This window comes from Eurosta solidaginis, chromosome 4 (assembly GCF_040869045.1).
Source record: "Eurosta solidaginis isolate ZX-2024a chromosome 4, ASM4086904v1, whole genome shotgun sequence".
Lineage (NCBI taxonomy): Eukaryota > Metazoa > Arthropoda > Insecta > Diptera > Tephritidae > Eurosta > Eurosta solidaginis.
Genome location: NC_090322.1, coordinates 106,783,015 through 106,806,655, shown reverse-complemented (window position 1 = coordinate 106,806,655; position 23,641 = coordinate 106,783,015). Strand labels below are relative to the sequence as shown.

The 23,641-nt window shown below is 42.0% G+C and overlaps 1 protein-coding gene across 3 annotated transcripts in view; it reads left to right on the top strand.

Annotated features, from left to right (window-relative positions):
* Positions 1–23,641, top strand: part of Rab18 (RAS oncogene family member Rab18) — a 248,239-nt gene that overhangs the window by 39,106 nt on the left and 185,492 nt on the right. For all 3 annotated transcript variants that reach the window (XM_067782397.1, XM_067782399.1, XM_067782398.1), the window contains exon 3: positions 14,981–15,241. In XM_067782397.1, the coding sequence (XP_067638498.1) occupies positions 14,981–15,241 (261 nt within the window). The remainder of the gene's footprint in view (positions 1–14,980; positions 15,242–23,641) is intronic.

Genomic DNA, 23,641 nt, shown 5'->3' with positions numbered 1-23,641 from the left:
AGATTTACGAAGCACTTTAACAAAAGCATACTCACAATTTTCTAATTTTTTAGGAACGAAGAAGTTTTCCTTGTTATGATGAAAAACTTTAGAACGAACAAGCGAAAAATATTCTCTTATTTTGTGAAGATAGGATCAAAGCTTACCTACACCGGCAGAGAAGTTACAATTCTTTAAGTGCTCCTCCCATTTCGCCCGCTGGTGTTCAGCGACAAACAGTTTGATGCGATGGTTTATATCTCGTCTTTGGGGGTCGCCGGTCGGCCTCCACCGGAAAATGTGGCCGGATTTCCAGAATTCTTCCGGCGGGAATAAAACAAGCCGAAGCGGATTCGATGACCTTGCGTAAAGTACGCTCCCCTCGACGGGCATCAGTTGGAATTGGTGGCCAGCAAAGCGATTGCGAGCATAAGATTTGTAATCATCCCACTTTCCTTTCTTAAAATTGATGAAAGTGGGTTTTTCCGTGGTGATGAAGTTAGCAGATCGTTCGAGCGAAAGGAGTATGGGTAGGCGGTCAGATGCCAATGTTACCATCGGTTGCCAGTTGAAGTTAACGAATGCTGCGCTTACCATTGAAATGTCTGGCGAACTGTGACAGCTTCCTATCATACGTGTTAGGGTGTCTCCGTTTGTCTTGCAGAACGTCGTTTCTCCTATTTGGTCCGCCAAATGACACGACACAAAATATGTTAGCAAGTATATTTGTTGTAAGAGGGGCAAGGCGTAATAAACTTCAATTGTCACGTCTGAAGTTCCTTCATATTTACAAACGCAACATCTTGGTTGATTGTGTCGATGTTATTGGAATGCATAAGCTTGTGTTAAACGCATCTATATGAAAAATGTCATTGTACCGCGGCCTTAAAGGTCGGCGTTTGTAAATATGAAGGAACTTCAGACTTGGCAATTGAAGTTTATTACGCTTTGCCCATTCACATGCAAAATTTCGCAAAGCACTGTTATAAGCATTCTCTCTATACAACAAAAATACTTTCTAACATATTTTGTGTCGTATTCGATTGTTATATTGCAGTTTTTAATTGCGAAAAATTTTAGAAAAGTTACCAACCAGTGGGAAAAATAATTTCACTTGCAAAGTGTGCCAACACCCTTAGCCAAAGCAAATCTAAAATTCTTCTTCTTATGATGTGCTTGCAACAAAATTTCGGAGTTGGCTACTTTTCAATATCAGATAGCCGTTCTACAGTTCTCCATAAAAATACGTGCAATCTCCTTATAATGCATAAGCTTTTGTTAAACTCATCTATATGAAAAACTGTTTATGTGTCGGGGCTTTAATACAGCCACACTTTTAATTTTGGTTAACCCTAATATAGACGAAGAAGGAAATGTAGGCAGAGCACGAACATTATTGGAAGAAATACCGTTTGATATTGGCAGAGGATTTGATTGCATACTGGCGACACACGAGTTGTTGTTGTGTATGATAGGACAAGACGGGGAAGTTGACGCATTGTTTTTGTTGTTGACATTCGGAGAACTTTCAGCAAAATTCAGATAGTTGTTGGATGATTGCAGAGTTTATTGAATATTCTTTAAGATAATCAAATTGTTTTGAAATATTAAAAAATTTGTTATCAATAGCACTTGAGATGAGTTCAAACCTGTTACGGTCTGCTGTTATGGTCTACGGTTGCGGTCCACTTGGAAGCGTTTTCGTGCGAACACACCTAGTGACTAGTGATGGGACCAAAAAGTTGCGATGCAAAGGTATCGAAAACAGGAAAGAAAAGATCTGCAATCACTAGCGAAAATTTGCCATGCGTTTCCGTGCTTGAAAACCAAGAAGGTGAAAAATTTGGGAAGCAGAAAGATAGAGCAGATACATATTTCCTTGCTCAACGACAACGCAGACAAAGAAACCTTAAATTATATATAAAGAGAAAAGCTACATTCACCGAAAAAGAAAAGAAGCGACACATAAAGCCGACAGCAGTGAAAAACCACCAATACTGACTTGTAAAAGTGCTCCTATTAATTGCACACTGCTTGCCGTTTAACTGAGTCCCACATACTTATCGACCAAACCCGGTCAGCACATTGGCAAAATAATTTTTGTGAATATTTTTACGCTTTCTAATTGTGGCGAAGCTTTTAACTAGTATCGAACAGTTTGGAATCTTCCGTTTTTGCGATTTCCTGCGGTCCATAAAGGATATTTAAGAAACATTTAACGAATCTTGCTGATACGACAGCATCGACAAGTCCGAATTCAGATAACAATTTTTTAATAGTACCAGCACAAGCGAAATTGCTAGATGATCAAGTAGGAAGCCAACTAACTAGATCAGCTGTTATGTCGAATATCTGTATTTGACGTCGACCACTGCTTTCCTCAACAGGAGACTATTAAACCAACACCTCCGCCTCCAGGGCCAGCAGTACGCTGCAGCGTAATACAATGAACGCCAAAATTAGCACAGTTTTACGTGGGTTTCGAGACTCGTTTCTTTGACCATCGAGTTTTGTTGGATGTTTCACAGTTTTTTTTAGAGAAAAAAAGTGGGGGAATCACTGCTCGTTTCGAAATACTTCCAAGTAAAACGGCAATAGTTCCGTAAACATTTCCGAGCAGTAGTTTTTTTTTTCAGAATGGGTTTCGGAAAATTTCGAGATTTAGAAGATTTGTGAACACTTTGACTGCGAAAGTTTTCAAAAATGTCCTTGAAGCTTCACTGTAAAAGATCCGTGCGAATTTTAAAGAACCCGAGAAGCTATATTATCAGAACTCGACTAGTTCATGACCCTTCCAAATAAAACTGCGAAATTTTCATAAACATTTTTCCAACTTTGGAGTTTATTTCTCTTCAATAACGGTTCCGAAATCGTTTTGGAGAGTTTTCAGATGTTAATGCAGAATGTTGAACACTTTTGAGCTTTCGAACGGAAATAAATGAAGGGAGATGATAGCTGAAAATAATTGCTAGTAACCTTCAAAATAGCATTGCTGTAGGTAATTCAACATTCTTCCTTTCTCTCTTGTTTTTTTATCATTAAAGGCTATTGAATTGCATTGGCAACAAATGAATTGCTTTTAGCCAGACCCTATCAAGAAACTGGTAAACCAATTATTATACTGAATAAAAATTTATACGAACATTGTGAACAACCAATAAAAACTCAAGCTCCAATGCTTTTGACATTGTATGTACATGATATATTTGTAATACGTATGTAGCGAGCAACCGCTTATGTAAACTATTAATGACATAAATTGACACTAACCAATTAATTATGAATACCCTAAAATAAGTCATACTTAGAAAAAGAAACTCGAACATATTGTTAAACGTTACGATAATAAGCTAGGGCTATATGGAATATATTTTAGTATAACGTTTAGAAGCGCAAAGTGGTAGGTTCGGAAGTCGAAAGGAAGGATTGAGAATGTTATGTGAGGTTAGCACGTTTAAGCTAGCGGGATAGTAGCGAAGTCAAGTATGGCATATAAGATATAGAAAGTAGTTTTGGTTTATATCTGGTTATATTTATGCATAAATATTCCAAGTTGATTAAATTCTTAGCTGTAGATAAATAACTTTAGGCGTGTGAAAATCTATTTCTCATTCAATTAATTTGAAAACCCTGCTCACTAGGAAGAAGGTGATAAGAATTTTTTTTTACACCTAGGAAAAAGGGGGAATTGCATAAAAATGGAAGCAATGTTAAACTAATTAAAATTTAATTAAAATAAAGTTACCGTAAAAGAAATACATCCAACGAATAAATGTACAAATCGGTAAATACAATAAATGAATGAACAAATAAATAAGGCAAAAGGTACCACAACGGAATAAAATGAGTAGCTACAACAACTACAACAAATAAATTATAATAATCATTCTGCACATAGATGAAACTTCACATCTTGTCGCGACTTGTTAGTAGGTCATCTGGAAAATTTAAAAATAACAATATTTCTTTTAGAAACTAAGAACATTAAAAGGTATACTCCCTAAATTTATAAAAACTTCAACCCCTCATCAAATCCTTTTGTCAATAAACACTTTTTTTACTTGTCTGTTGGGCATATTATATAACAATTGCGCTTAGTTATAAGTTACTTGCATAATGAATTTTAAATAAATATTGTATTATAAAATGGGAATGCTGACTCTCAGTTATTTAGAAGGCCCGTAGGTATACAGGTAAGAGGCCACCGAAATTTTAGGTGCGTCGGTGGCCATGGATTTTGAGGGTGGGATAAGCACCGGGCGTCGCAACACCATCCCCGGCGCCCCCTATATATATTCGGCCCTCTTTGTTCATTTTCCTTTTGTTTTCTTTTATTTTTCAGCAGTTTTTTTTGATTTTAGAGTTAGTAACCGGTCATGTCCGGTTCGGTAATTTTCGTTGCGTTTAGTTTTTTTTGAATTTCTTTTTGAATTAAAATTTTTGAATGTTAACGGTCTGTCCGTGACATCCGGTTCGGCCGGATGTTGTTTTATTTTGAATTGATAAGCGTTTTGAGTCGGTCTCTGCGCGTCTGTCGGTTTTTTTTTTTGAATTTGACAGCTGTTGGTTTTGATAGGCATGATATGACTTTTTTCTGATTATGGCGCAGGAACAGTAAGGTTGGCAAGAAACCATTACACGGTACGATATTCGATTCAGATTTCGAAAAGTATTTGCACAAAAATCATCCATTATGACAAAATAAAATAGAAAGTAAATAAAACGAGAGAGCGGTAAGAAATACGTCCGCACACAACGACGACTCGTTATGATACTGTTGTAAATAAGGTCGCGATGATTTGGTCGGTGACAATGTCAGGTTTGATGAGGCGAAGAAACTGGAGAGATCAGGGAGATAGCTGTTTATTTTGTTACAAAGCTCATCGATCTGTTGGCTTGGGTCAGTGGACATTATTGTGCAGTCATCGGCGTAGCAAACGATAGGGACTCCTTCTGGTGGTGAAGGTAGCTTTGATATGTATAAGTTAAACAAAAGTGGGTATAGGACACTGTGGCACCCCTTGTTTAATTTTTCTTGGTTTGGATGTTACGTTTGTGAATTGCACCGATGACTGCCTTTGGTAATAAACCAAATATTTATTTTATTTTAAAAATTTATTTTTATTTATTTTTGAGTTTCAATATTTTAATACCAATTAGAGTTTTTATTTTTTTGAAGAATTCAAAAATTTTCAAGTTTAAACGAAAACGTAATTAAAAATTATTTTAAAAATTAAGTACAAATTACTCCCCCCTCAAGAAAATTTAAAACGAATAAATAATTAATATTAAATGTAACCTTGTTTTTTTTTTTTTTTGTTGTTTAATGTATTTGTATTTAAATTAGTGTTAATAAGTATGTTTGCCGGTTTAAGTAAATCAAGTTAAACATTTTTAATAGTATTTTTGTATTGAATTGTAAATGTTTTATGTTTCTTAGAGATAACTTTAAAAGCTCCTTCATAAGGTGATTCTAAATTAGATTTACGAAGCACTTTAACAAAAGCATACTCACAATTTTCTAATTTTTTAGGAACGAAGAAGTTTTCCTTGTTATGATGAAAAACTTTAGAACGAACAAGCGAAAAATATTCTCTTATTTTGTGAAGATAGGATCAAAGCTTACCTACACCGGCAGAGAAGTTACAATTCTTTAAGTGCTCCTCCCATTTCGCCCGCTGGTGTTCAGCGACAAACAGTTTGATGCGATGGTTTATATCTCGTCTTTGGGGGTCGCCGGTCGGCCTCCACCGGAAAATGTGGCCGGATTTCCGGAATTCTTCCGGCGGGAATAAAACGAGCCGAAGCGGATTCGATGACCTTGCGTAAAGTACGCTCCCCTCGACGGGCATCAGTTGGAATTGGTGGCCAGCAAAGCGATTGCGAGCATAAGATTTGTAATCATCCCACTTTCCTTTCTTAAAATTGATGAAAGTGGGTTTTTCCGTGGTGATGAAGTTAGCAGATCGTTCGAGCGAAAGGAGTATGGGTAGGCGGTCAGATGCCAATGTTACCATCGGTTGCCAGTTGAAGTTAACGAATGCTGCGCTTACCATTGAAATGTCTGGCGAACTGTGACAGCTTCCTATCATACGTGTTAGGGTGTCTCCGTTTGTCTTGCAGAACGTCGTTTCTCCTATTTGGTCCGCCAACATCCCGCCCCTGCTATCCACCCGCAAGTTTGAATGCCACAGATCATGGTGAGCATTGAAATCGCGTAAGATAATGCGTTTTTCGCCAGTGTGTAGTTCGCTGATGTCAGGGCAGTATCCCCTGAGGCAACAGGTGACAAGAGTAATGTAGATGCTGATGATTTCTAATTTTGCATCGCCTGACCGGACAGATATGCCTTGACGTTCCAGGACACTGCGGCCGATGTTGGAATCAAATAGATTATATTGCACTGAGTGGTGGGTGATAAATGCGAGTCCGCCACCATCGTGGACGTTATACCCAGAGAATGTCTGGAAAGCAGATCTTGCCCAAATGCTCGGCATTGCTACCAACCCTGCTACGGAGGTTGTAGTTTTGAGTAGGAGCGGCCGTATGAGCTAGTGGCGCCGTGGAGCGCGAGCATCGGGTACTTGTTGTGGCTTGCTGAGCAGCGTAACTGCTAGAGGGTAGTGGTGGGTAATGACACTATTTTTTGAGTGTTAACACAGCACAGGCACACTTAGCAGTGTTAACACATTGTGTTGACACAATTGTGTTATAACTGATTATCGAAAGTCGATATGAGTGTAGGCACAATATCAGAGCACAGTACTGTGTTACTTACGTCTAACGCCACGTTTGACGCCATTTAGAAGAGTAAATCATGGCAACATTTATCATCTTTCATACTCCAATTTTTCAAGGTCATATCATCTGATCAAGAGGATAACAAGTGCCCCTGTGGACACCATTTTTTTATGAAAAAATCAAAATAAAATAAAAATTATGAGAGCGCAGTGAGAATTTTAAAATCTTTGTAAATGTCATTATCCTCTCACCGGTTTTATCTTGTAATATTTGTATCATGTGTATAAATATATTTTGAGTGAAGTGTCATTGGAAAGCAATACAATCAACACACAAGCACAATGGACTATGTATGTATGTGCACTTACGATCTGAGTGTCATTCTCTGTGCTATAGAGCGTGTTACTGTGTTATGAGCATTTATCAGTTTGAGCGGCATTGCACAGTCAGCTTTGTGCCATCGAGTGTGCCACTGTGTTATAAATTAATCGATAAGTGTGCGTGTGCGAACCGAGAACAGGTACAGACACCGGATTGGGTTCGATACCTTTCCGGAGGAGGAGAATATGACGCAGTACCGCGGCAAGGATCTGCTGGGAGGATGATAATTTGTGGGAGGGACGCTCCGGTACATAGAACCGACTTCCTAATTTTATTTAAATTGGTAAAAACTTTAAAAGAAAAAGACACACTTAGCTTTGTTTAAGTGTAGCACTCCACTAGTTGCTGATCTGCATGATTTGGCTTTGATTTAAATGTCGCCGGGATAAAACGTTTCGAAGCTGAAGTGATGACTTTCCGGAACGTACGCTCGCCTTGTCGGACATCAGTCGGGGGGAGAGTATCAAAAGAGTTTTTGGATGTGTCTTCTCAGTTAGCTTTTTTGAAATTAATAAAAGTGCCGTTTTCAGAGGTTATGAAAATGATGATCGCAGTATTAAAAGGAGCCGGTTCTATGTACCGGATCTCCTTTGGATTTTTTTCGACGACCAAGGGCTGTCATTTCAGATCACTCCCTTTTATTTGTTGCAACCCTACCAGAAATTGTCAACTTCGGAACAGCCCCTGGCAGCTGGACTGCTCCATATCCTCCTGCTACGGGAAATTATTGAATTCAACAACGGTCCAAGGTGTGGTTGTGCTGCAGATGCCGAAAAAGGGTCTACCTCAGACAGTCATATTCTTGTCAACAACGCTGCCCGGTAGGCCACATCGCTTTCCAACGCAGCCGCTTCTATGTACCGGAGCGACTCGGGATTTCCCCGACCAAGGACTGTCATTTCAGTGTAACCCCATTTAATTTGTGGCGTCTCTTCTACAAATTGTCATACTCCCAGCAGACCCTTGCAGACCCGGGACTGCTCCATATTCTCATAAGAGAAATACACCGCCGATTTTCGTCGTTTTTCGCATGCAGCCGCCGGATGTTTAAAATATCGGCGCGGCGGCGGCGCCCGGCGCGTTACTATATTTTGTACTCATTTAAGACTGTTTATGCTGTTTATTGTTCATGTCGAAAATTGGTCGGATATGGCTGAAAGGGTTATCAAGGGATGCGCATCATCCAATCGCGAAATTTAACTCTTTCTAACCGTTCAAAAGTTATTTAAAAAACAGGTGCGTTCGATGCCAGTTTTACACGGATTTTTCATCACCGAATTTACCAAGTTATTAAAACAAAATACTAAAAAAAATTTATATAATAAATTTAAATGCTCATTTTGCATAATTATTTTTTTTTTTTAATTAATAAGTTGTTAAAAATTGCAAATTACCGAAAAAGGTGCCGATTTTTTTCAAAAATTCTATATCGCGATTGGCAAAAGAATCAGCGAAAATCCTTTAGTAGGTTGTAAGGGATAAAACAGTCCATTGAAATGATTCTCACCTCATGCTTAAGTTGAAGATATATGTACGTATGGGAAGGGTTTGAAAAATCACTTGGGCTTATATTCAAACATCTGTTGTTTATTTTCGAAGCTTTAAAATAGCGTCTGAAATGTTAATTTTGATTCGAAATTTCCTAAAATTGGCGGCCCTATCCCAAATTATAGCCTATCAACCATGTTTAAATATCACCTACACGTTGTGGCTCTTGTTACAAATGTGAATACGTAGGCACATATATTTACCAGGTGAGGTTTTGTCCTTCACAAGAACACTCAAAGTGGTGAAGCAAAAGCTTTCCCAGGACAGTTGAACTAATGACTGTGTGTGATACTATCCTAACGTAGTGGACAATCGAACTAGTCTGAAAACTAAGCTACGCGGTCATTTATAACGAGCTCTTATATCATAGGTTTCGAATACAAAAGTTAACGTCTTTCAACTTAAAGTCGGTCCACTTTCATTCAAAAATATCGTTTTGGTGTAACGAAGACTATTAAAATCAATGTTATGAACACAAACGTCCAAATGCTCGTTGTTGTTGTTGTTGTTGTAGCAATGCTCGGCCCGCCTAATAGCCGCGACCGATCACAAATTGTCATCAATATCCTCTAACGGGAGTCCAAGGAAACTTGCCGTTTCAACTGGGGTGGACCATAAGGAAAGGGGTGTTAGAGGCGTTGGTTCCACATTACAATTGAAGAGATGGTTGGTGTCATGTGGGGACACGTTGCAAGCGGGGCATACATTTTGTATGTCGGTGTTGATTCTGGATAGGTAAGAGTTTAACCTGTTACAGTATCCAGAACGAAGGTGAGCAAGAGTGACACGCGTTTCCCTGGGGAGTATGCGTTCCTCTTCCGCAAGTTTTGGATAATTTTCGTTAAGCACTGGATTCACCGGGCAATTCCCGGCATAAAGGTCCGACGCCTGTTTATGGAGTTCACCAAGGACCTGCTTGTGTTTTTTTCACTTCATACGGCTGGGTTCTCAGGTGCCCCTAGGCGGTGCTGGTTCATCAATCTGATGTCTGTTGGGATGCCCAGGTTTCTGGGTATTCAACAGAAACTGTTTGGTCAGCATCTCATTTCTCTCCCTGATGGGGAGTATTCTCGCCTCATTATGCAGATGGTGTTCTGGGGACATAAGAAGACAGCCCATGGCGATTCTGAGAGCAGTATTTTGGCAGGCCTGTAGTTTCTTCCAGTCGGTGATTTTTAGGCTTGGCGACCATATGGGTGACGCGTAGCACGTAATCGGCTGGCTAATTGCTTTGTATGTAGTCATGAGCGTTTCTTTATCTTTTCCCCAAGTACTGCCAGCGAGGGATTTGAGGATTTTGTTACGGCTCTGAATTCTCGGAACAATTGCGGCTGCGTGCTCACCAAAATGTAGATCCTGATCAAACGTCACACCCAAGATTTTTGGGTGTAGGACAGTCGGTAGCGTAGTGCCATCGACGTGGATGTTCAAAATGGTCGACATTTGGGGCGTCCATGTTATAAATAAGGTCGCGGAAGATTTAGTCGGTGATAATGCCAGGTTTCGCGAGGCGAAAAAACTGGAGAGATCAGGGAGGTAGCCGTTTATTTTATTGCATAGCGCATCGATCTTTGGGCCTGGGCCTGTGGCCATTATTGTGCAGTCATCGGCGAAGGAAACGATTGTGACTCCTTCCGGTGGTGAAGGTAGCTTAGATATGTAGAAATTAAACAAAAGTGGGGATAGGACACCACCCTGTGGCACCCCTTGTTTAATTCTCCTTGGTTTTGATGTTTCGTTTCTAAATTGCACCGATGCCTGCCGACCCCAGATAATTTGCGGTCCACCTTTTAAGACATGGGGGAAGGGTAGACCCTTCCAGGTCCTGCAGTAACGAGCCATGGTTGACCGTATCGAAAGCTTTTGATAGGTCTAGCGCTACGAGTACTGTTCTATGGTGGGGGTATTGATTTAAACCGCAATTTATCTGGGTGCCAATGGCATTTAGCGCGGTGGTAGTGCTATGGAGTTTTCTGAAGCCATGCTGATGAGGGGCTAGCTGCAAATTTGCTTGGAAATAAGGGAGCAAAATGGCTTCAAGCGTCTTGGCCACTGGCGATAGGAGAGATGTCGGACGATACGACTCACCTATGTTAGCTGGTTTCCCAGGCTTTAGTAGCGGGACCACCTTGGCCATTTTCCATTTCTCAGGTATGACAAAGGTGGAAAGAGACAGATTGAAGACATGCGCTAAATATTTGAAACCCTCTTTCCCTAGGCTTTTAAGCATCGGCATGGCTATGCCGTCTGGGCCCACTGCTTTGGATGGTTTAGCACGATCAATGGCGTTCTCAACCTCTTTAGCGGTGATGGTGATTGGTGACGCGCTGAATTTGTGTTTATGTGCGTGTCTATTGGCTCTCCGTCTATCTTTGTCGACCGTAGGATGCATTATATATTGTCGGCAGAAAGCGCTCGTGCATTTTTTCGCGTCCGACAGCACTTTGTGGTCAAAGGCGATGGAAACTTTGTCTTTGTGCTTAGTCGGATTCGATAGGGACTTTACGGTGGACCAAAGTTTACCCACACCGGTAGAGAGGTTACAACCTCTTAGGTGCTCCTCCCATTTCGTCCGCTTGTGTTCATCCACAAGCAATCTGATGCGTTGGTTTATATCCCTTATTTGGGGGTCGCCTGGATCAAGCTGTCTTATAAGGTCACGTTCTCTCGCTAAGTTTGCGGCCTCCGCCGGGAAGTGGGGCCGGATTTCGGGAATTCTCCCGGCGGGAATGAAATGTGCCGAGGCGGATTTAATGACATTACGGAAGGCACGCTCCCCTTGGCGGGCATCAGTCGGGATAGGGAGGGCAGCAAAGCGGCTATCTGTAAAGGATTTATATTCGTCCCACATTCCTTTTTTGAAGTTTATGAAGGTGCGTTTTTCAGTGACGATGAAGTCGGCGGTACGCTCAAGCGAAATAAATATGGGCAGGTGGTCGGATGCCAATGTTACCATAGGCTGCCAGTTGACGCAGTTTACGAGTTCTGCGCTCACGATTGAGATATCTGGCGAGCTGTGACAGCTTCCTACCATACGTGTGGGGGCGTCTCCGTTTATTGTGCAGAACGTCGTTTCTTCTATTTGATCCGCCAACATCTCACCCCTACTGTCCGCCCGCAAGTTTGAATGCCATAGATCATAATGGGCATTGAAATCACCTAAGATAATGCGATTGTTGCCAGTGAGTAAGGCCCTGATATTAGGGCGGTATCCACTGGGGCAACAGGTGGCAGGAGGGATGTAGATGTTGATGATTTCTAGGTTTGCATCGCCTGACCGGACAGATAGGCCTTGACGTTCTAAGACATTGTCCCTGCGGTCGATCCCAGGATCAAATATATAATATTGCACAGAGTGGTGTATGATAAACGCGAGACCGCCTCCATTTCCGCTCTCGCGGTCTTTCCTGTGGACGTTATACCCAGAGCAGGTCTGCAATGCAGATCTTGCTGTGAGTTTAGTCTCTTGAATCGCAGCAATGCGGATGTTGTGTCGCTTCATGAAATCGACTATCTCCGTAATCTTCCCAGTTAGTCCATTACAGTTTAATTGCAGGATTCTGAAGTGCATAAGGGGAGACGTCGCCACTCTGGGGGTAAGTGACGGGTGACTACGCCTGGGTTGTGGAAGGCCAGGACGCAATTGCTGTTGTGGCCTGGTACTGGGCGTCCTTGGGCAAGCATTGGGGTACCCGGATGATTTGGGTTTGCGACCTGGCAACATGGCGCGATAAAACCCGTCGGGGGGTTGCCGTCGCGGAGACCAGAACATCTAGGAAAGTGGCACCACCCAAGGCAGGAGCTGCATTGGGCGGATGTCGCAAACCTATATATTCTGTGCTGGCAGACGGTGCAAATGGAGGTAGGGACTAAGAGTCTGTTTCCCTGACCTGCACGATTGCTGCCGGAAAAGAGGGGGGGGGGGGGGGAAGACGGGGGCAGGGGCTGATGCTCAGCATTGCTACCAACTCTACTACGAAGGTAGTATCAGCTGTTTGAGTTGTTGGCGCCGTGGGGCGCGAGCAGCAGCGGGTACTTGTTGTGGCTTTCTGAGCAGCGGGGCTGCTGGAAGGTAGTGGGGGGCGCTAAGGCGTAGACTACGGGACGCCCTTGGGCGTGAACAGCAAGGAGCCACAAAAGATTTATAAAAGTTACGTGGACGTCGGGTTTTTGGATCAAGCCCAGAACAACCTGTCCGATGCAACCATCCCTTGCACTAGACACACTGAACAGAGTATGACCGTCCTAAAAAGATTCTTTTCCGGAAGATGCAGCAAAACCATTTCTCAGGACCGGGGTCAGGAGACGGACCCGGATTGGATTCGATGCCTTCCCGGAGTAAGAGAATATGGAGCAGTCCTGCTGCAAGGAGCTGCTGGGAGGATGACAATTTGTGGGAGGGACGAAACAAATTAGATGGGGTCACACTGAAATGACAGTCCTTGGTCGGGAAAAATCCGGAGTCGTTCCGGTACATAGAACCGACTGCCTTGGGAAGCGTCCCAATGCTCGTCGTCGACACGATTTCTTTAAGTCATTTGTGCTTCCTTGCTGCTCACGCACAAAGGCACCTTACAACCGCTATTATTGTCTATTAATAGTCATGATTCTCGTGGTACAGTTTTAACGATCGCTACTACGCCTTCTGGCCTTCACACCATGTGCCTGCACAGAAGCTATAGGACTGCGACTTCGAACTCATACTTTCGTTGACGTAACTCTCCTAGAAGCTCTAGGTGTAGCTCCGAAGACTTTATGACATAAGTATGTTTTTGTCTCGCTGTGCGGCCGAGGTACACCAGAGAAACGCCTTGAAACGTTAGAGAGTAACTATTGGGCCAATGATGCCGCCTTCGAAATCATAAGCTGTGTAAGGGGATTTCTTTGCGTAACTTATAGGTGAAAATCGTATCATCGGCGTATCAATATAATTATAATTCTACAAGGACTCTGGATAAAACTTTTAAAATGTAGGCTAAAATTTGCAGACGTTTGTGTTCGAAACATTGATTTAAATAGTCTTCGTTAAACCAAAAGGATATTTTAGAATGAAAGACGACCGATTTTAAGTTGAAAGAAGTTTTAAGTTTATATGCTCAGTCCAAACTGTTGTTTTCCGACCTTATGACTTACGTTGCGGGTAGTAGCACACCCGGTCATTTTATCGACTGTCTTGGGAGAGCCTTTGTGTAACCACTTTGAGTCTTCTTGGGAAGGACAAATCCTCACCTGGTAAATATATTTGCCTATGTATTCATATTTGTAACAGGAGCCGTAACGTGTAGGTGATATTTAAACTTGGTTGATAGGCTATAAAAAGTGATTCACTCCAAGGGAATAGTTAGAGATAGGACCGCCAACTTTAAGAAATGCCAATCCGGGAGACTTGTTGGGTGTTGAATGCTGAAGTGTGAAAATCAAAACTAACATTTCAGACGCTATTTTATAGTTTTGCAAATAAACAGCAGAGGTTTGATTAAAAGGCCAAGTGATTTTTCAAACCCTTCTCATACGTTATTATATCTTCAACTTTTTTATTTTTTTTAAGTATGAGGTGAGAATCAATTCAAAAGAGTATTTATTTAAACCTCTGGAACCTACTACTTTTAGCCAAACGGGATATTAAATTTTTGAAAAAATCTGCGCCTGTTTTGGATAACTTGCTTTTTTAATAACATGAGGACCATGTTCGACTTGGGTCATTTTATTTGAATTCATGGTTCTATTTAAATTTATTATGTAACTTTTCTCTTAGCGTTTTGTTTTAATAATTGGTGAAATCGGTTATGCAAAATCCGCTGCTATGTTTTGATGGCTTTGCAAGCGCCTGTTTTTTTAAAATAACTTTTGAACGGTTAGAAGGAATTAAATTTCGCAATTGGATTCTTATAACAGGCAGTAATGCGCATCCGTTGATACCCTTTTCGACCATATCCGACCAATTTTCGACATAAATAATAAACAGTCTAGACGGTCTGCAATGAGCAGAAAATAAAGTAACGCTCCGAACGCCGCCGCCGCCTCCACCGATTTCCACCGTTTTTCGCGTGGATATCTCAAGTGGCCATGTGGCTTGGTTGCTAATTTCGATGTATTGAGCAATAGCGGCGGGCGTTGTGTGAACTTCCTGTGTCGTGTATATTTATGTATGTAGAGGTTGGGCGTCTATGGTGTTTACTTTGTGTGGCCAAATTTAGTTAAAATATTTGGTCCTCTCACGATTTTTTCAAATTTTTGAGATCTTTGTGTGGTGTTTATTGGGAAGAGTAGAAATAAGTGAATATATGCATGTATGTACATATGGCATATTTCATGGATTCTAATCTTACAGGCGTTGGGAGCTGTACTTGTGTATGACATCACTAATCGTGAATCGTTAACGAAGCTAGAGGCGTGGATCGCAGAATTAGCAAATTATAGCGATAATCCCAACATAGTCACTATCGTGGTTGGAAATAAAATTGACAAAGAGCGGGTTATTAGCCGAGAAGAAGGACTCAAATTTGCACGCAAGCACAGAGCTCTTTTCCTGGAAGCATCAGCAAAAAATGATCAGTTTGTTGCGGATGTGTTTAAGGAAATAGTAGAAAAGGTAAAAATAATATTAAAAACGATAATAATAATTTTAGTTTAAATAACCTGTTGTTACTTTACAAAGTGTAGATTTTTTTTAATTATAGGCGTTTTATTTTTCTAAAGCTTCAAATTTTGTTTGCTCGCTTGCAAAAAAAATTTCAATTGAAAACATATACATTAATACTCCTATATTGCTACAAAAGGCTGGGTACATTCCCAAACATCAGAGTGCCGATATATTGCTGTTTAAACGTTTTTGTTTTTGTATTCAATAATTTAATGTACCTAAATTTGAATTTTTTCTTGTCCCACTTATGCTGCTACAATCACAAAAATTTTATAGGCTGTCTTTTTTTGATTTCGAATTCAAAACACATTGCGAGTATTTTCTATTAGCAATATAGGAGTATTACATACATATATGATTGAAAAGCTAAAACAAAATAAATAACTCGATTTGTTTTTGTTTTCCAATTAAAATTTTTGTACAAGCGAGCAGAAAAAGTTTTAATCTTTAGAAAAAGAACCCAATAATAATTTTGTAGCATGATTTTTTTTAAATTATACTATATTTTACATGAATGTGCTGAAATTGATGTTGTTGTGTTAACAGTGCTTCGCCCCATTTAATGAATTCGACCACACACAAATTGGCATCAAAGTGTTCTACCGGGAGTTCTAGTAAACTAGAACTAAAACTAGTTCTAGTTTCAACAGGTGTGGACCATAGGGAAGTTGGTGTTAAAGGCGTAGGTTTCACATTACAATTGAAAAGATGGTTGGTGTCAAGGAGGACACATCGCATCCAGGACATACATTACATATGTCGGGATTGATTCTGGACAAGTAAGAATTTAACCTGTTACAGTATCCAGAACGAAGTTGGGCCAGGGTGCCTAATGTCTCCCTTGGTTGTGTGCTTTCTCCTTCTGAAAAGGTAGGCGCCTCCTGACAAAAGTGTTTACCGATTCTGTGTGGACTTAACTTAGGTCCTGCCCAACGGCTGTGTTGGCAGGTGCCGGTTCTCGTCGTAGTGCTTATGGAGATGCTCCCTTAACGCCCGTTGGGGTGAGGCTACATCAAGCAGTTATTTGCTAGGACGTCCCGGTTTGTGACAGTTTAGCGAAAAATGCCTGTTCAACATTTTCTTGTGCTCTTGTATGTGGTGTTCTGGGGTCATAAAGAGACATCCCTTGGCAGTTCTGATTGCAGGAATTTTACGGGCTTTTAGCATTTTCCAGTATGTGTTTTTAAGACCAGGCGACCAAACTATTGACGTGTAGCTCAGGAGCGGCCGGCCAATTGCTTTGTACGTGGTTAGCAACGTTCCTTTATCTTTTCCCCAGGTGTTGCCGCCAAGGAACTTGAGGTCCGTGGAATGGGCCTTGAAGGTCAGAGTATTATCGAACGTTACCCCTAAGATATTTGGATGACTGACAGTCGGTAGCGTGATCCCTCGACGTGAACGTGCAATATTTGCGTCATCTGCTCCTTCCACGGCGTAAACAAAGTGGCCGTCGATTTTGTCGGTGATAATGCCAGGTTGCGAGAGGTGCTGAAACTAGAAAGATCGGGAAGATAGCTGTTTATTTTCATCTATTGAAGGGCCAGGTCCCGTTTCCATAATCGTGCAGTCGTCGACATAGGAAATGATTGTAACTCCTTCTGGTGGGGAACGGAGTTTTGACATGTATAAATTAAACAGAAGCGGGGATAGGACACCACTCTGTGGTACCCCCTGTTAAATTTTCCTAGGCTTTGAGATTTCTTTCATAAATTGAACCGACGCTTGCCGACCATTCAAATAATTTGCGGTCCATCTTTTTAGACCAGGGGGAAAGAGCGTGCCTTCCATGTCTTGGAGTAGCGTGCCGTGGTTCACTGTGTCAAAAGCTTTTGACATGCCAAGTGCCACGAGCACCGTCCTGTGATGGGATTTTTCCTCATTTAATTCGTAATTTATCTGAGTGTTTATGGCGTCTAGCGCGGCGGTAGTGCTATGCAATTTGCGGAAGTCTCGTTGATGGCTAGGCGAAGATGCGCCGTGAAATCAGGGAGCAGGTGTGATATCGGCCTTCGTTAGCTGGTTTACCAGGATTTAATACTTGAGTTATCCTTGCTATTTTCCATTGTTCTAGAATCACAAAGGACTATAGCGACAGGTTGAAAACGTGCATTTAGGAGCTGTCCTCAGCGCCAAGGTTTTCTAGGCATGGCTGTTCTGTCTGGACCTATTGATTTAGAGGGATTGCCCTTTTGGATGGTTCTTCAAAGTTGGGGGGGGGGGGGGGGGGGGGGGGGGGAAATGGGTGACACGTCGTGTCGTGTCTGTTTGCACAACGTATGGCCTTATCTGCTGAATAATGCATTATAAATTGTCCGCTCGCGCATTTCTTCGAATCAGATAAAGTTTTATTGCCGAGCAGACATCGAAAATATCTATTAACAATTTAAAAGGTTTTGAAAATAACATGACAGTTAAGCCAAATATTCAGATATTCGTTGAAAACTAAAATTCAAAGACAAAAAACATTTTTTTGTCTCAGAAAAAACCTTACAGTTTGAAATTTTCGTTTTTTCTCTGATTATTGTTTTGAAAAACTTGAACAACTCAAACGAAAATAATATTATAGAAAATTTTTCTGAGAAAAACATTTGAAGCGTATATAAGCTGTGTAAATATCATATAGTGCAAACAGAGCTGGGTGGTAATGATTACTTTAGGTAATCAATACCCGTCGATTCCCCATTACACTTACCTACTTACATTACTTGAGGAAAGTAATCAAATCCTTTCCTCCACAGCAAAGGAATTAATTACATTTCAATTCCTCAAAAAAAAAAAAATACCAAAAGTAATTTCGTTTTTTGAGCCTCAAGTACAAAAAACTTTGGTTTGTAATTGAGAAAAAAAAATACTTTCTTCAAATGTAATTTCTGCCCAAGTACTTTCGAATGGAATTGCAAATGTAATTGAACATTTTGCAATTACATTACAAGGAATGGAAAAAGTACTTTCGCATTTCCCATTCCTCAAAGGAATTGCAAAAGTAATTGAAAAATTCTTAGTGTAAAAAATATTTTTGCGATTCAAGCGGTGATTTTATGAGGCCATAGTAACTTTTTGGACCATAAGAAAATGTTTTTAAAACACAAGCAGTGCCTTCAATGACTTGCAATTCATTTCTGCTCGCCATATATGAGGAAGGTTATGGTAAGATTGTATCATCGTAGTTTAGATTTGCTGTTGAGGGGCCGGCCAATTGATTTGTACGCGGCTAGCAACGTTTCTTCATATTTTTCCCAAGTGCAACTGGCAACCGACTTGGGGATTTTGTTGCGGATTTGTACTTTAGATACAACTTCGATGGCATACGTCTTGAAGGTGAGAGTGTGATCGAATGTTACTCCTAAGATATTTTAATGGCTGACAATCGGTAGCGCAACACCATCGACGTGAACGTCCAATATTCCACGTCGCAAAACAGTGGTTCAGATAATTTGCAGTTTATCTTTTTATACAAAGGTGAAGGGTGAATCTTCTATATCTTGGAGTATAGTACCGTGGTTGACTGGCTTTTGACAGTGCTGGTAGTCCTATGTATTTTGCGGAAGCCATGCTGATGAGTGGCTAGGCGAAGTTTCACACAAAACTGACGGAGCAGGAAGGTTTCCAATGTCTTCGCTACTCGCGAACGGAGTGATACCGGTCGTTATAACTCACCTTCGTTAGCCGGTTTCCCAGGCTTGAAAACGTGCGTCAGGTAGCTTTCTCCCTCAGCGCCAAGATGTTTTAGCATTGGCATGACTACTCCATTTGAACCTATTGATTTTCAAGGTTTGGCTTTTTTCATGGCTTCTTCAACCTCTGTGGGGTGTTGGTAACGGGTCACACGTCGTGTTTGTGTCTATGTTCCCCTCATCCGGGGAATTAAAAATTCCGGGCATTAAAAATTGCCGGCAAAACCCGCTCACGCATGTCTTCGAGTCACCAGAGTTGTATCGCCAAAGGCGATGGATATATTATTATTGTGTTTTATCGGGTTCGACAAGGACTTTACAGAATCTTTTTAATTTTTAAACATATATTAGGTGAGCTAGAATCATAGCGCTGAGCCTGGTGATATTGCAGCATAATGGAAATCAATATATAGAACCCAATGTCCAATCCTGTGTCGGTATATTCGGATTCTGATACTGCAGAAGTCGCAGTGTATCCTTCGACTTCATCACGCATGTTATCCATACTTTAACTTTTGGTACCATGGGGATTTGCGCTTTATCCACCACCACTTGCTCCAGCCACAGCAAGCTCGCGGACGCTATCATCTTCACACAAGGGCCTTACGTGGTTGTTCCCGTATCATCTTAAGCATTAAGTAAATGAGCTCCCTTTCCACAGATCTCCACCTTTCAGTAGTCATCTGTCCGAAAGGATTCCTACGATCAACCAGCGCCAAAGTCAGTGACTACCTTGCCGGAGTCTTAGCTTTTTCTCCCTTTGGCTTATCTCATACTTCCCTAGTTGGCACTTCGGCCACTTTTGATGTCCTTACTCTGACTTGCAGCTTTCGAGGTAGTTGCTATCCCGCTATTGGGGCCACCTATCCTACAGCTTTAGGCCTACTTATCTTGTCTATGCGGCTGCCCTGCCTCGCGACTCTGGGACTGGGTTCTTTCACACTCTTGGAAGCAGACTTCGCCTTTCGCCGAACGTTGCCTCTTCATTCTGCCCTTCAACACTTCTTCCTACTCGTACAGGTTGCAGTGCCGAGAGTTTCTCTCTTGCTAAAATATGCCTCTCTGTTGACCAGGAGCTCATAAACGCTCACCAAAGCTCGAAACTCAGTAGCTTTTTGGATAAGATGGCTCAAAATATAGTAGCTGTAGTTCCTCATAATGAAGTTTCCGGACTTAGTAATATGTTTGCTGAAATTGACAATTTCGAAAGCCATCATTACACGCTTGGCGGTATATGAAGACATTTTTACTTATTATCAAAATATTCGCTTTATATCTCCTGATCTGCTTGAATTAACCTTAGTCATTCTTTGTGCCCTGATACGCAAGTATCAGTAGAAAGATAATTTTCTTCTTTGAATTTCATTTTGGATGGAAGGAGGTACAACTTAAGCGATGAAACGCTTGAAAAACTATTACTTGTAAAGCTTAACTCATAAGCTCTTGTTCACTTTAGTATGTTCAAAAATAAAATATTTGTGAGATCGCGGCTTCGAATCGAGCTCAAGGCCTAACAATAATTTTTTATCATTATTATTGTTATGATAAATTTTTTCTTAATTGAAAAAATTTGTAAATTAGGGGTCTCTAGGGTCGAGTTGTCTCGCCAGGTCACGTTGCCTAGCTAAGTTTGCAGCTTCAGCCGGGAAATTCGGTATGATTTCAAGTATTCTACCGGCAAGAATAAAGCGTGCAGAAGCTTTGGCGATGGCCTTACGGAACGGATCGCCTTGGCGGACATCAGTCGGGATGGGGAGCAGCAAAAGATAGATTTTTGAAGGTTGTGTAGCCTTTGGAAAGAGAATGGGCAGGTGGTCCGATGCTAAAGTGAGCATCGGCTGCCATTCAACGCAGTTGATGAGCCCTGCGTTGACGATAAAAATGTCTGGCAAGCTGTGACAATTATCTGCAATTCTGGTGGGGGCATCGCCGTTTATTGTGCAGAGAGTCGTATTGTATTTGCTCTGCTAGCTGCCTGCCACCTGTCTACTGGCAAGCTGGAATGCCAGAGGTCGTGGTGAGCGTTGAAATCAGTTTTCGCCACAGTAGCGTACTGATGGGTACAGCAGATGGCAGGAGAGATATTGATGTTAATTATTTCTAGGTTCACATCGCCTGACCGGATGGATATGCCTTGACTTTTTAAGGTTACATCCCTGCGGCTGAGATTGGTTTCAAATATACTATATTGCACGGTGTTATGGGTGATAAAGGCAACTCCACCACCATTGCCCCTTGTTGTTGTTGTTGTTGTTGTAACGATTAGGTTACTCCCCGAAGGCTTTGGGGAGTGTTATCGATGTGATGGTCCTTTGTCGGATACAGATCCGATACGCTCCGGTAACACAACACCATTAAGGTGCTGGCCCGACCATATCGGGAACGATTGCCCCTTGTCCTCACTTTTGGAGTCAGAGGTGGGTGAATACGCCTTGAAGTATATAGGCTTTGTCGAGTGTGCTGCTGGAGTACCTGGTGTCGATGAGTTGTTACTTGTGTGTTTGGCAGCACGGTGGAACGAATGCACCGGGCGGACTGTTGCCATTTCTAAGCCAAGAGAATCTATGAAGGTGGCATCGGCCAAGGCATGAACTGCATTCGATCGCTGTCGCGATCATAAATATTCTTAGCTGGCATACGGATCACATAGTGTGGGGGTTAGGAGTTGATGACTCCTTCTTACCCGAGTGCGTGAGTCGGAAAACGAGGGGAGGGACGGGGGAAAAGCTGGTGCTCGGCATTGTTGGTGGCGGAGGTACGTTTGAGAGTGAACCGCGCCACGTCCTTGGACGCGAATAGCAAGGAGCGACACAGGTTTTTTTTAGAAATTCCGGGGGGCGACGAACGTTGGGTTCTAACCTAGAACAGCCTAAACGATGCAGCCATATTTTACACGTGACACACTGGCAAGAGTATGACAGCCTGAGGTAAATCGTTTTCCGACATATGCAGCAGAACCACAGCCTGGGACCGGAGTTAGGTTCAATACCTTCCCAGAGCAGGAGAGTATGGAGCAGTCCAGCGCAAGGAGCTGCTCCGGGGATGACAGTTTGGCGGAGGGACGCAACAAAGTCAATGGGGTTACACTGACAGCCCTTGGTCGGAAAAAATCCCATGTTGCTCCAACACATAGAACCGGCTGACGTTGTAAGCGTCCCGAGTCGCCCTGGTACATAGTACCGGCTGCGGTGGGAGACGCCGTATGCTGTCCGCCTGTGAATCAGCCACTGATCGTGGTGGATATTGAAATCGCCTAAGATAAAGCGATTCTCCCCAGTGAGTAGTGCGCTGATGTCAGGGCAGTATCCACTGGGGCAACAGGTGACAGGTTGGATGTAGCTAAGGTGCAAAATAAAGGACGCCATTGCGCGTGAACAGCAAGGTGCCACAAAAGATTTGTAAAAGTTACGGGTGCGACGGGTTTTGGGGTGTAGCTCAGAACATCCAGTGCGATGTATCCATCTCTTACACGTGACACACCGGCAAGAGTGTGACGGTCCTCAAAAGATTATCTTCCGGCATACGCAGCAAAACTATTTCTCTGGAATTGAGTTCCATAACTTCCCGGAACAGGAGAATATGGCGCAGTCCCGGTGCAAGGATCTGCTGGGAGGTGACAATTTGTGGGAGGAACGCTAGAGACTCGTGTATCCTTTGGGTTTGCAAAAACTCTCTGTTCCGCCTAGTGGGTGTTTTTATGACCATGCGACCAAACGGGTGACGCGTAACACATGAAAGGCCAGCGAATTGCTTTGTACGTGGTTTGGTTCTTTCTCTTTTCCCCAAGTGCTGCCAGCAAGCGACATGAGGATTTTGTTGCAGCTTTGTACTTTAGATACAATTTTGGTAGCATGCGCCATGAAGGTGAGAGTATTATGGACCATTGCTCCTAAGATCCTTGGGTAACTGACAGTCGGTAGCGAAACACCATTGACGTGAACGTTCAATATTTGCGTCATCCGTTCGTAATCATAGTGGCCTTGGATTTGATCGGTGATGGTACCAGGAAGACAGCTGTCTATTCTATGTAGACATTAATTCGTATTTTGAAGGGCCAGGTCCCGTTGCTATTATCTTGCAGTCGTCGGCGTAGGAAATGATAGTGTAACAAATTTTGAGAAATTCCTGATAATTATACACCTTCTGCTAACGTTCGAATCGCTGAACTGTCGAATAAATAACTCCAATATTCAGTATTGCAAAATGGTCTTTATTTAGACTACTTTTGAAGTAGTACCTCACAATTACAATTATACTTCACTAATAGCGTGTTTAAATCAAACTGATTCCTGAGTCCTCAGGTTGCGCTACTTTTATACTATCGGTTACTTCGTTCGCCCATTTCTCTCCCGATCAGACAAATCTCTCGATCCAAACGCTGATAGCCTGACCATCCTTCTATTTCATGGTTTCCCAATTGTTTGTATGCGGTAGACATCACTGATCCGCTTCACAACTTTGTACGGGCCTTCCTAGCTACACTGAAATTTTGATGGAACACCTTTCCGCGGCGCACCGGTGAGGGTTGTATAACACTACCAAATCTACCTGTGTTTCATATTACTACTCATTATCTTGGTTCGTTCCCTCACACTCTGTTGTTTGGCCAATGAACTACTTCGTAGTACTAGAGCTTGAAGGATTAGCTTTGCATAATCAGTATCGTTTTGACGTT